At 49.7% G+C, this 11,563-nt stretch overlaps 1 protein-coding gene across 1 annotated transcript; it reads right to left on the bottom strand.

Moving 5' to 3' along the window:
- Positions 1-584: 584 nt before the first annotated feature.
- Positions 585-11,225, bottom strand: CCDC68 (coiled-coil domain containing 68). The gene is made up of 10 exons (XM_065657461.1): positions 11,163-11,225; positions 6,056-6,198; positions 4,753-4,887; positions 4,394-4,519; positions 3,992-4,120; positions 2,940-3,022; positions 2,097-2,202; positions 1,419-1,502; positions 1,040-1,116; positions 585-808 (listed from the first exon to the last, which is right to left on the bottom strand). Exons 1-10 carry the CDS (start codon positions 11,209-11,211, stop codon positions 733-735), a joined length of 1,008 nt encoding a protein of 335 aa, XP_065513533.1. The 5' UTR covers positions 11,212-11,225; the 3' UTR covers positions 585-732.
- Positions 11,226-11,563: the final 338 nt, after the last annotated feature.

The raw sequence follows: 11,563 nt of genomic DNA, 5'->3' as shown, positions 1-11,563 counted from the left end.
CCGCACTGGTATTTTCAGAATAAAAGGATATTTTTCAATGCGGTCTCTCGGCTCTTTTGGGGATGAAACAGAGGCTTTGCCCCGAGTTTTCAGCATTGGCAACCTTAGGAAAACAGGCCCAGGTGAGTGGAACCACAACCCGCCTCACCCCGGCCAAGTTTTTATTTGCACCTTCACCAAGTTAATGCCAGGGCACCTCCGTGTATGAGTAATATATCTAAAGTCAGATAAGAAAAGGAACAAACTGAAACTTAGCACCTTTACGCCTTATTTCAGTATCGGCGCTTTGCTTTTTTTGGCTCCCAAGATGTGCCACAACGCCGGGCAAGAGCTGAGACCCCCCCAAAAAGGACAGAACCTCCACCTCAGTGCTCCATCGTCCTACAACCGCGGGTGGCAAAGTGCGACTGTAACAACATGCCAGGCAGCCAAAGGTTTATTTTATAATCTTACCTAAGGGTGAGTTGGGTTAAACTGAGTCTCTGCTGCGGTCTGCGCAGGGGGGAGCCCCATTGTGCCGCACCAGGGATGCGACACCCCCAAGCATGGCCAGGGCTGCCTTTGCCATCTCACCGTCTCTTTCATCAGCTCTCGCCTTATTTCCAGGTTTGTTCTTTCGAGCGCAGCTCTGCTGAAGGTGCTTTGCGGTAACCAAGAGGCCGGACGAGTCAGAGGTTGTAACGCGCGGGAAAAGTCCTCGCAAAGGTCGGGGACGAACCTCCAGTCGTTCCTTCAGCTCTCCTGCTGCCGCAGCCGGGCGAGCATCCCGTAAGGGGCCGCTCCGAAAGCTCCCAAATGGCGCGGGGCGCTGCGGGGTGAAGCACGAGAAGGGGGGAGATCACTCGGACGCACCAAGCCAGGCTTAACCCCCCCCAGCCGTAGAGAAAATAAGTCAGAGGTTTGTAACTTGGGCCCCGGTTCGCAGCAGAGCTTGTGTTTTTCCTCTGCTTTAGCGAGAAGCTCATCCGTGCAGGGTGAACTGAGTCCTCAGAGCCCCATGGGGACATTGGCAGTTGCTCATGTGTCCCCAGGTACTCACTCTGTCCAGACACCTTTGGAAACCGTAGCCTTGGGCTGCCCAGACCAGAACTCCACTCTGTCTTTCAGCTCTTTATTCTGCAAGAAAAAAGAAATTAAAACAAATAAATAAACAAACCAAACCCCTCTCAGCATAACGGAGCAGACAAGCAGCTGGGACCTGCTGCTCCTCCAGAAAGGTTTTTGGGGGGTTTGGGGGGATATTTTTGTATTTCCTTCTTTTTAATTTTTTTTTTTTTTTTAAGCAAAAGATGCAGTGCAAAGAAATATCCCCAGCAGCATTGAACTGACGCAAGCCCAGCACTGTGAACAGCCCCCCGATTGCAGAGAACTGGTTTTGCTCTCTCTCTTCAATAGAATTTTTTACTTTCCACCTTCACCTGTGCTTCCAGTGCTGTCAGCTTCTTGGTCAGGTCCTCTATCTTTTTATCTTGGCTTTTGAGTTCGTTGTTCAGTTCCTCTGCCTGAGGGGCAAGAAATAAAACTTTGTGAGATATTTGAAACCTTAAAAACTTCAAAAACATCTCCGTGTCGAGAAAAAACACAGAGCTAAAAGTGTGATACCGGGGAAGTGCAGACCATTCAAGTCCCTGGTCTTTGACCACATTGATTAAGCGATTGGCCATCATTGATGAAGCTGACCTCCCGGATGACCGCATTGATTAAGCGATTGGCCATCATTGATGAAGCTGACCTCCCGGATGACCACATTGATTAAGCGATTGGCCAGCATTGATGAAGCTGACCTCCCGGATGACCACATTGATTAAGCGATTGGCCAGCATTGATGAAGCTGACCTCCCGGATGACCACACTGATTAAGCGATTGGCCATCATTGATGAAGCTGACCTCCCGGATGACCGCATTGATTAAGCGATTGGCCATCATTGATGAAGCTGACCTCCCGGATGACCGCATTGATTAAGCGATTGGCCAGCATTGATGAAGCTGACCTCCCGGATGACCACACTGATTAAGCGATTGGCCGTCATTGATGAAGCTGACCTCCCGGATGACCGCATTGATTAAGCGATTGGCCATCATTGATGAAGCTGACCTCCTGGATGACGGCGCGCAGGCCGTGCTGCTGGGCCTGGATGAGGCGCTGCAGGTGACAGATCTGCTCCCGCAGGGTGACAATCTGCTGCTCGACGTCCCGGCACCTGTGGGCAGAGCGGGGTCAGTCTGGATCCTTCACCCACCCACGCTCGGCTCGAGAGCTCGTTGCTGGTGAGCATAAATAATTCATACAGCACTGCACGTATAAAGCAGAATAAATAGAACCATAGTTTGTTTTGCCTGGTAGGACCTCCCTTACTAGCTGTCAATAAATTAATTCATAATAATGAAGGCTGTTACCTTTTCTGCCTCACGTACAACATCACCAAAGCAGCATTGACTTCAAGCAAGAATCGGGAAAGGGCGGCAATTAGTGCAGGCAAGGTGGAAGCAATCGTAGAATCATTTTGGTTGGGAAAAGACCTTTAAGATCATTGAGTCCAAGCGTTAACCCACCCCTGGCACTGCCCCATGTCCCTGAGAACCTCATCTCCATCTGTCCAACCCTTCCAGGCATGGTGATGCCACCACTGCCCTGGGCAGCCTGCTCCAATGCCCGACAGCCTTTTCGATGAATAAATGTTTCCTAATATCCAATTTAAACCTCCCCAGTGCAACTTGAGGCCGTTTCCTCTCAAAGCGCTAGGAATTCAAGTGGAATCATCATCTAAGAGCTGCAGGACCTCAACGTCTTCAAGAAATCACGGGAAATCAGTATTTGACCCACTTGCTGTCATCAAGAGTAATTTCCTTACCAGGAGGAAATTATTCTCTGGTAGTCTATGTGAAATAATCCCCTAGAAAGAAAGAAAAGCACTTTTTATCACATGCATTGAATCACCGTTTGCTGTCTTCATTCCTTGACACCATCTGTTGAAGCGTCTTTTCAAATGACGTCTTCTTCTCTATCAGCGTTTGCTTTTCCTAAAGAAACCAAGTTATGGAAAAGTTATAATACGCTTTCTGCCGTTCGATGAGAAGTTTGGCTGTAGGTTCTGCAAACAGAATTCCCCACTAACCACCCACATCAACATCTGCTATAGGTACAAACCAGTCTGACCTCTGAAATTGAATCCGAAAGGGGTGACTGTAGCGATTTACTGTGACAAAAGGCCATATTCTGCTAAAATAACACTTCTCGCTTTTACTTAATGACCGAAATCCTTAGGTCTCGTGAGCATCTGTGCAGGGAACACCATGTTGCTGCTACATCCACCCTCAGAACCTTGTCCGCAGAGGGAAAAATCTGAATAAAACTCTGGACAAAACTCTCAGCATCAGAAGAATCACCTGCATGTGATGGGGGTGGAAACTATTAATTAACCTCATAGTTACAAGTAATCCCAGGACAGGAAGAACTGAGTTTAAAAAGGGCATTTCCATAGGAGTGATTCCTGCGTACATCAGAAAAATCCCACTTGTGGTGCTATTGCTTTTACAGCTCCACTAAAACCACCGAAGAACATTCACAACTGTGCTCACAATCGTCAGATTGCCGCAGCCGTCGTTTGCCTGCCCGCGATTTCCGACGCATTTTCCGATTTTCTGAGGGTGAAAGGAGCAGTTTTAACTAGTGGGATGGCGACGCTTCCATTCCAAACGGGACAAGGTGGAATAGCAACTCCTCAGGAGCAGAAATCATTAACAGCGACAAATTCAGATTTCCCTGAGGCTCTACAGATTTTCGGCAAGTACTAAAATCACTGAAAGAGGGAGCTCGAATTGCACCATTTTTTAAAAATTCTCAATTTGGCGTAGAAGTCTTTACTCCCAGCTAAATCACCCCAGACCCTGAACACAATTAATTCCTTTTTCTTCCCCAAACCCGGCACCCCCAGTGCAGGTTCCTCGCCCGCTTCCGGAACGGACGGACACGCGGACGGACAGACGTACCTCCTGCATCCTCTGCACGCGTGTCTCCATCTCCGCGATGCGGGTGCATTTTTCCCTGACGCTTTGGGCGAGGCGGGCGCTGTTTTCAGAGCTTTGCTGGAGCTTCGCTTCGTGCCGGAGATTGCGGGTCTGCGACAAGAAAGGAATTAATTGGGGTTTGCTGGGAGGTGGCGAACGCGGCGGACGGATGGAGATGGGGCTCGAGGGATCTCGAGCCAATTCTACCACCCAATTCCAAGAAATAGGATTTTTTCTTTTTAATTCCCGTATTTAACTTCCCCGCCGCACTCGCAGAAGCGACTTGGCATCTCCTAAATTGAAGTTTGCAGTGCAAAGAGCCGGAGCCCAGGGAAATAATTTGATCCTGAAGATGGTCACAGCCACATGGGGGGAGATTCGTACCTGGATTTGCTGCTTCTCGTCCTCGTGGCTTTTTTTCAGGTCTTCCGAGCGAGCCTGGTAATTCTCGTACAGTTTTTGGGAGGCGGATCTGAGAGCTTGTACCCCCGCTTCTCTCGTGGCTTCCAGCTACAAAGAGTAATTGTACGATATATATATGCGTATGGTGCTTTAAAAAATGAGGTTGTAACCACATGCTGAATAAACCCTCTATACAAAATAGAATGTCGGTATTTACTCTTGTCAAAACCAAAAGAGTTGAGCAGGCACCGGGCTGCAGCAGCCGGGACCTGACTCTAAGTAACTGGGCTGCAAGGCACAGGTATTTGTCCAAAAACCTCAAAACCCAACCCAAAACGCACCTTGATCTTCAGCACTTGGTTCTCCCTGCTCACCAGCAGCAGCTGCTCCTCGGTTTCCTTCAGCGTCGTGGCCACGGGACTGCGGTTCCAGCAGCTGCGCGGCAGCTCCGGCTCATCCCCCGGCACCTGGGGAACCTGCTCAAGGAAATATTTTAAAATCTTTTTAAAATAATAGAAAAACAGCTCGGGCAACGGAGCTGGCTCGACAAGACCCGGCTGCTTCGTGAACAGCGCGGAGCAGCCGGCACAGCTCCGCAAATTCGCCCAAATTAAAACGTTCCGCTGGTTCGGCTCTCCGGGGCTTCACGTTGCGTGGCGATCCCGGTGAATAACTCTTCCGCCCTCTATAGTTTTATTGCACGGGTATAACACTAACTGGCTTTTAGAACATTGCAAAATACGTTGCATTGTAAGGCTGCATAAATCCATAAACGCTCAACGCTTCCCCTTAAAAACAGCCCTGCTTTTTATTCCAGCGTATTTTAACTGTTGGGACACAACATTTGCAGGGATGCGACCAGCGATGGCTCCGGCTCCTGCCGGGACACACCAGCGTCTGTCCGGCCCTTCTGATGCTCCGCCAAGCTCACCTGTTAAAAATCAACTACGCCGAACAAAGGGCAGCCTGGACTTTTTAAAGGGTTCGAATCATAAATCTTTTTTTTTTTTTTTTCACTACAGAGGCTTTTCTTCAACCTCACTCCTCAACTGAAGGGAGAAAGGAGTCGGCGCTTTGTGAAAAAGAACTTTCATGATTGATTATTTAGTAATTATCCCCGTCTCAGCCCACCCATCCTCCTGTCTCCCATTCCACAGTGCTCTTTTGGGTTGGGGAAAAACGGCTTTTGCACGTTATCATCGCTGCTGAGAGCGAAGAAATGAGAGATCAGATCGACTGGGCTGCCTCATTGCTCAGTGGGAAAAAAAAGAAAAATAAGGAAAAGGCATTTCTAACCTATTCGGGATGGTGTCGGCATCAAGCAGGACACAGCATCCCCAGGGTCACCACCACAGAATATACTTTAATTGTCAGTAATTGCTTCTTGGGAATGATTTGGGGGTTATGAGGCGCTTAAGAACCCGTCACAAAGTTGCTGAAGTTACGGCAGCTTCGTAAATTTAATTGTAAGGGGAATGAAGAAATCTTACTTCTTTCAATTGAAATAAAAAGTTGGAGGCGTTCTCTTTGTCATCACGCACGTTAAAATCATTAACTAAGCTCCGTTCTTCCTGCTTTTCCTCCGGCCTTCGGGGAAGCAACAACCCAAGAGTATTGCACGTCTCAGAACTGCCGCAGAAATACCTTTTGGACGTAGTCGGCCTCCTGGGTGAGCTGGGCGCAGGACGAGCCGTACAGGACGAATTCCCCCTCGGCGCCGCGGTCCTGCCGGCTGATCCGCTCCGTGAGCAGCAGCGTCGTCATCACGATCCGCGCGGGTCTCGGCTCTGCGCGGGCAAAACGGGTTTTTTATCACCCGCGGACGGAGAATAATCCCTTTATTTTAGCCCATTTAATTCCGTTTCCACCCCGGGGACAAGCAGGTATCACGAGCTTAAAGCATCAAACATTAGGGACCACTTTAAAAAGAATGCAGACACTTGATTGTTATTTTTTCAATGAGATATATATTTTTATATAATGAATATATGAAAGAGATATATTATTTATATTCATTTATTTCCCCTAAAGATTTCAATAACTTTTTACCAGCAACCTACACCCCAATGCTCTATTATTTCAGAAAACTTGTAGCCAGAGATCCCAGGCAGAAAATAAGTGAATAACCCACACATTTATGCAGTTTAAGAAAAAAAACCCAATACTTTTGCCATCTGCCTGCAAAGTTTCTAAACCAAACCCGATTATTCTGCGCACAGTAATTCTGCTGCCACCCGGGAATTCAGCGTTCCCAGCACAGAACTGGTTTTAACTGGGTTCAGGAGGTTTATCCCTGTCCTGCTTAGACGTGAGGAGCAGCACAAAGCTTGGGTGACATCGTCATAATAATAATAATTTTTTAAAACTACGTGGCGGGGGGGGTCAGATGGGAGACAAGACGTGATTTTCTTTTTCTCGCAGGGAGAATCAACCCTTCGCTGGGTTTGCGCTGTGCAAGGGTGACATCCAGTGTCAGCCGCTCCGCTCTCAACCAGCGGCTGGATTGCAAAACCCCCATTGCCAGCCCAGTCCTGGGCTGCAGGCACATGGCAGACAAGCTGATCCTTAACGAGAAGCACCTGGAACCAATTAACATTTGCACACAGGGGTAACGAAGCCACTTACGGGGCAGGGAGGGTGCGGATGGGCAAAAAACATATCCACGCAAAAAGTGGTTGCGCTTTGCAAAGCTTGCAGATCATTTACGGTAATATCCCGTTTTTAAAGGCGTTAGTTTTCCAGTGTCAAAGTTCGAGGGCTTTGGGCTCCTTGCCCACTGTGCCAGGAAGATGACTTGGGCTGGCGCCTTTCTTAACCAGCTCATTTTCTAATAAAATCTAATGAGGCAACTTGAAGTATTGGAGGAGGAGCCCAGAGCCCTGTGGAGCTGCTTGTGTCCCTGCCCAGGGACATCTCCAGGTACCGCGGGGCCCGGGCAGCCAACAGAAGGTGAAATTAAAAATTAACTATACATAAGAAATTAACTGTACATAAGAAATTAACAGCAAGACATAAATAAGAAATCGAGCATAAATAAGAAATTTAACACATGAGCTTTAAGCACCCCAGGGCTACTGCTTAGAACTCCAATTCTTAGGTGATTTGCAAATTCAAAGAGCGATAAAAATCAAAACTCTTGTTGCTTTTTGGCTTTTCTCCGCATTCTAGAAGTGGGAGCATCAGCGGATGCCACATCCCTGCCGGTCACCGAGCTGGGCTGTTCTGGACACGGAGGAAAATCAGGTTGCGTAAGAGTGAGCGACCTTTTCTAGATATTCTACATTTTTAGGAATATAAAAGCACGCTCCTCTGGCTCTTGCTGACGACGGTTGCTCGCCCTAAAGCTCACGCCAGAATGCAGGACGCGCCAAGCAGGAAAGCACCACCCTCGCTTATATAAGGAACAGCCCCAATTATCCAGAATAACGTTATTTTGAGGAACTTTCAACGTAAACCGATCTTTATATTATTACACGCTTGGTCATAAAACGGTAAATAAACACCCTGCGTTTTCCACAGCTGAGCGGTTTATACAATATTCATTCACCTTTCAGCGCCTGGGCACGTGCACAGAAAAGCAGCTTATTTGTTACTGTTGTTCTCACAAATGTTTGAAAGGTTTTACGAACACGCGAAAGCACATATCAACACCACCGCCTCTCCCTAGGCAAAAATGTACCTATTTTATATTGTCCCACCGCACGGAAGCCAAGGGGAAACATCAGATAACCGGTGACTAACAGCACCGCAACGATTCAGAGCCAGAAATCACTTTGCAAACAACCCCCAGACTTGGGGCTCCGAGACGTTCGCCCATCCGGGCGGCATCGGCCACGCACAAGCCACAAAGAATAATTCACTTTCGGCTTTACGCAGACTCGCTAATTAAGGCAAGGATACAGGATAGGGAAAAAATGGGTGATGGTTTATGAAAACCGGGGGGTAGGGAAGAGATGTCACCGCCCCCCAGGGAAAACAACGCGCTGGCCCCAGAGCCCCCGAGCCCGGACTCACCTGGGGAGGGAGCGGACATGGGACCGGCGGCACCCCAACAGGCACCCCCGGCACATGGGAACCCGACCTGTGCGGGACCGGCCGCACCTGCGGACACGGCCACGCCCCCACCTGCTGGCCACGCCCCCACCTGCGGCCACGCCCCCACCTGCTGCTGGCAAACACACAGGTAAAATACGGTAACAGTACCACTGAAAAGGTGGCGAATATATAGGAAAAATACGGTAACTGTACCGCTGAATCGGTGGCAAATATACAGGTAAAATACGGTAACCGTGCCGCTGAAAAGGTGGTGAATACACAGGTAAAATACGGTACACGTATTGCTGAAAAGGTGGCAAATACGCAGGGAAAATATGGTAACTGTACCACTGAAAAGGTGGTGAATATACAGGGAAAATACGGTAACAGTACCACTGAAAAGGTGGCGAATATATAGGAAAAATACGGTAACTGTACCGCTGAATTGGTGGCAAATATACAGGTAAAATACGGTAACCGTGCCGCTGAAAAGGTGGTGAATACACAGGTAAAATACGGTACACGTATTGCTGAAAAGGTGGCAAATACGCAGGGAAAATATGGTAACTGTACCACTGAAAAGGTGGTGAATATACAGGGAAAATACGGTAACCGTACCACTGAAAAGGTGGCGAATATATAGGGAAAAGACGGTACATGTACCGCCAAAAATGTGGCAAATATACAGGTAAAATACGGTAAATACACCGCTAAAAAATGAGGCACGGGACAGCAGCCGTCTTGAAGAAAAGCGCTTTAAAGAGAAGTATTGATGGAAATATGGCCGAGAAAACCGCGAACATCCTGGGAAAGAGGCTAAAACGGAGAATCCGCAGGCAAAAGTGTGTCATAAACTCTTTGACAAACAGGAAAGTCCTGATCGGCAAGTCCATTCCTGTAAGATCTATATCCCAATCACGTAACAGCCATAAATATATCAAGTTGCGCTCTGTTTTCTTTTTTCCAGTCAACGTTTTGAATCCGAAGGTGCTTTTGTCCAGGGGCTGCACACCTGTATGTGCCCCGCTATAGGTGCCCTCCCATAGGGACCTGGCTATAGGTGCCCAGAGGCCTTGGGGGCTGAACCGTCCCATTGAGGTCTCTGTGATGCTCCCAGGTGACCTGTGTGAATCGTGCATCGTAACAGCAGGTTTCTGTTGGAGCGTAAAAGGATTTGCTTATTAACTAGAAACGGGAAAAAATATAAAAAAATTAAAACATCGCTGTGTTTTGCCTCCCGCCTGGGACACGCCACCCCTTTCTCACCCCCGCCCCCAGCAGCAAAGAGCCTGGAGGGTGGAAGCGCAAATTCTCGGGGATGAAAGTGCAAATTCGGGCGCCGCTCCCGGAGCAAACGCGGGATCGGCAGCGCCCGGCTCCAAGTTGGGGTCCCCGGAGCCGAGAGCCGGCGCTGGCGGCCACCAAGCCGGTCCCAGCCTCACCTGAGCTCCTGCCGACCCCTGGGCTGCTCCTTCCTCGGCAACAGCAGCTCCTACATCTCAAAAACAAGAGGCCCAGGAGGTGGTTTTTCCTGTTATCAGCCCGACTGAAATAGCTACCTAAGGTTAATCTTTAACACATTCCTGGGATGGGCTGGATGGGCTGCAGGTGTTCTCTGCAGCCCTGAATCCAGGGTGGGGTTTAATTTGGATTTATTGCTTCGGGGAGGCGAAGCAAAACGCGGCTCAATGCATCTTTAAAGCCACGTTTAGAATTGTTCGCAGGCTCCGCTGCGTTTTGCCGCGGGAAACCTCTGAGGGTGTAAGATTTGGCACTTCGCGGGGTTACTGCGGCATCTCTTGATGGGGGAATCCATGGGAGGCGATGGATGCGATGCTGAAGGGGCTCGTCGCAGGCTCTGCGGCAGCCCCTTGCTCCAGCACAGCGACGCGTTCCACGGCCAGCGGGCTGCGTGTCTCGCGTTTTATTGCAAGAGTTTGGACTCGGGACTAACCCGAGTCCTCGACACGTGTGACACCCACGTGGCAGCGGAGGTTAACGAACGCGGGTAATGTGGGCGAGCGATTCAGTCTGGGATCATCGCTCCTGCTCGCTGCAGCATCCTGTTTTGATCCAGCACGGGGGTTTTTCTAGAACGCGCTCTGAGCTCAGCCTGTGTACGGACACTCAGCTCCTACAGCTTGTTCAACCAGGCAACCATTTCATATTATTAGTCAAACATCTAATTTTTTGCACGGTTATATCCACAAACTCACGAAAAAGAAAATGGAAAAGTTAATATATGGCTATAGGTTTCCCCGCAAAACTTCAGTTGTGTGTTTTGCCGAGTCAAGCATTACGCTTATTTGCAAAGTCGGGGCTCTGGCCCAAAGCCTGTTGAATATAACGTGAAGAAACTTAGGATGTGAAAGAGGCTTTGCCGAAAACACAACCAGTCGTTCAGCCTCATCGCTTTTCCCCCCGCGCGCGATGGCTCTGTCAGGGCTGTGGCAATCGCGTCCCAGGTCCCAGTTAGGCTGACCTGGCTCCTCCGCTCCGCTCTGGCCGGGATTTCCTCCGCGGAGATCGATAAGGTACGACACACCCCGCTTCGGGAACCGGTTCGCCCTGCCTCCGTCTCCCCTGGCTGCAGCGCGCAGCCGGTGCTGCCGCGCGGGCTGCGCCGCGCGTCCTGCCCGCCGTGCCGGCCCCGCCTGGCGCTCCGCTCCCCAGAAACCACGCAAAACACGAAAATACGCTGAAAGCGAAGATTTACCAATTGTAACGGAGATTCCGAGTTCCTCCAAGCAACGCTCCCCCGGCATAAACAGCCTTTCAGTGACGGCTTTAAAAATATTTCCCGCGCCTAACCCCAGAAAGGAGGTGTTTAACCAAGGGCTGAAGGTTGGAGTTTTCAGATAAGGATGTCAGAGGACGTTTTTGCTCTGACAAGCCCGTCGGCTCGACAAATACCGTGAGTCATTCGTCTGCTGCCCGGCGTGAGTCACCGCCAGAACCGAGATGCCGAACGCCGCGCGTGTCCCGGCGCCGCGCACGCGGGTTCTCACGGGGGACGTTCCCCCGACCCACCCCGGGCAACGGCTTCCAGGCATTTTCCTACAATTAAAAATCCCCCTGCAGCTGACGGCTGAGCCCGTCTCTTCAAGATCACCCCAA

Source organism: Caloenas nicobarica, chromosome Z (assembly GCF_036013445.1).
Source record: "Caloenas nicobarica isolate bCalNic1 chromosome Z, bCalNic1.hap1, whole genome shotgun sequence".
NCBI classification, from domain to species: Eukaryota; Metazoa; Chordata; class Aves; order Columbiformes; family Columbidae; genus Caloenas; species Caloenas nicobarica.
Note: the sequence above shows the minus strand (reverse complement) of the source record. Positions and strands in the feature narration are given on the sequence as shown.

What these genes read in the sequence shown, in the direction of transcription:
- CCDC68 (XM_065657461.1), bottom strand. Translation starts at nt 11,211, where the DNA reads ATGCCGGGGGAGCGTTGCTTGGAGGAACTCGGAATCTCCGTTACAATT. An exon ending in AGGAATGAAGACAGCAAACG is followed by an intron (nt 2,203 to 2,939) that starts GTGATTCAATGC and finishes CTCTGCCCACAG; the next exon opens with GTGCCGGGACGTCGAGCAGC. An exon ending in TGACAGCACTGGAAGCACAG is followed by an intron (nt 1,117 to 1,418) that starts GTGAAGGTGGAA and finishes TTTTTCTTGCAG; the next exon opens with AATAAAGAGCTGAAAGACAG.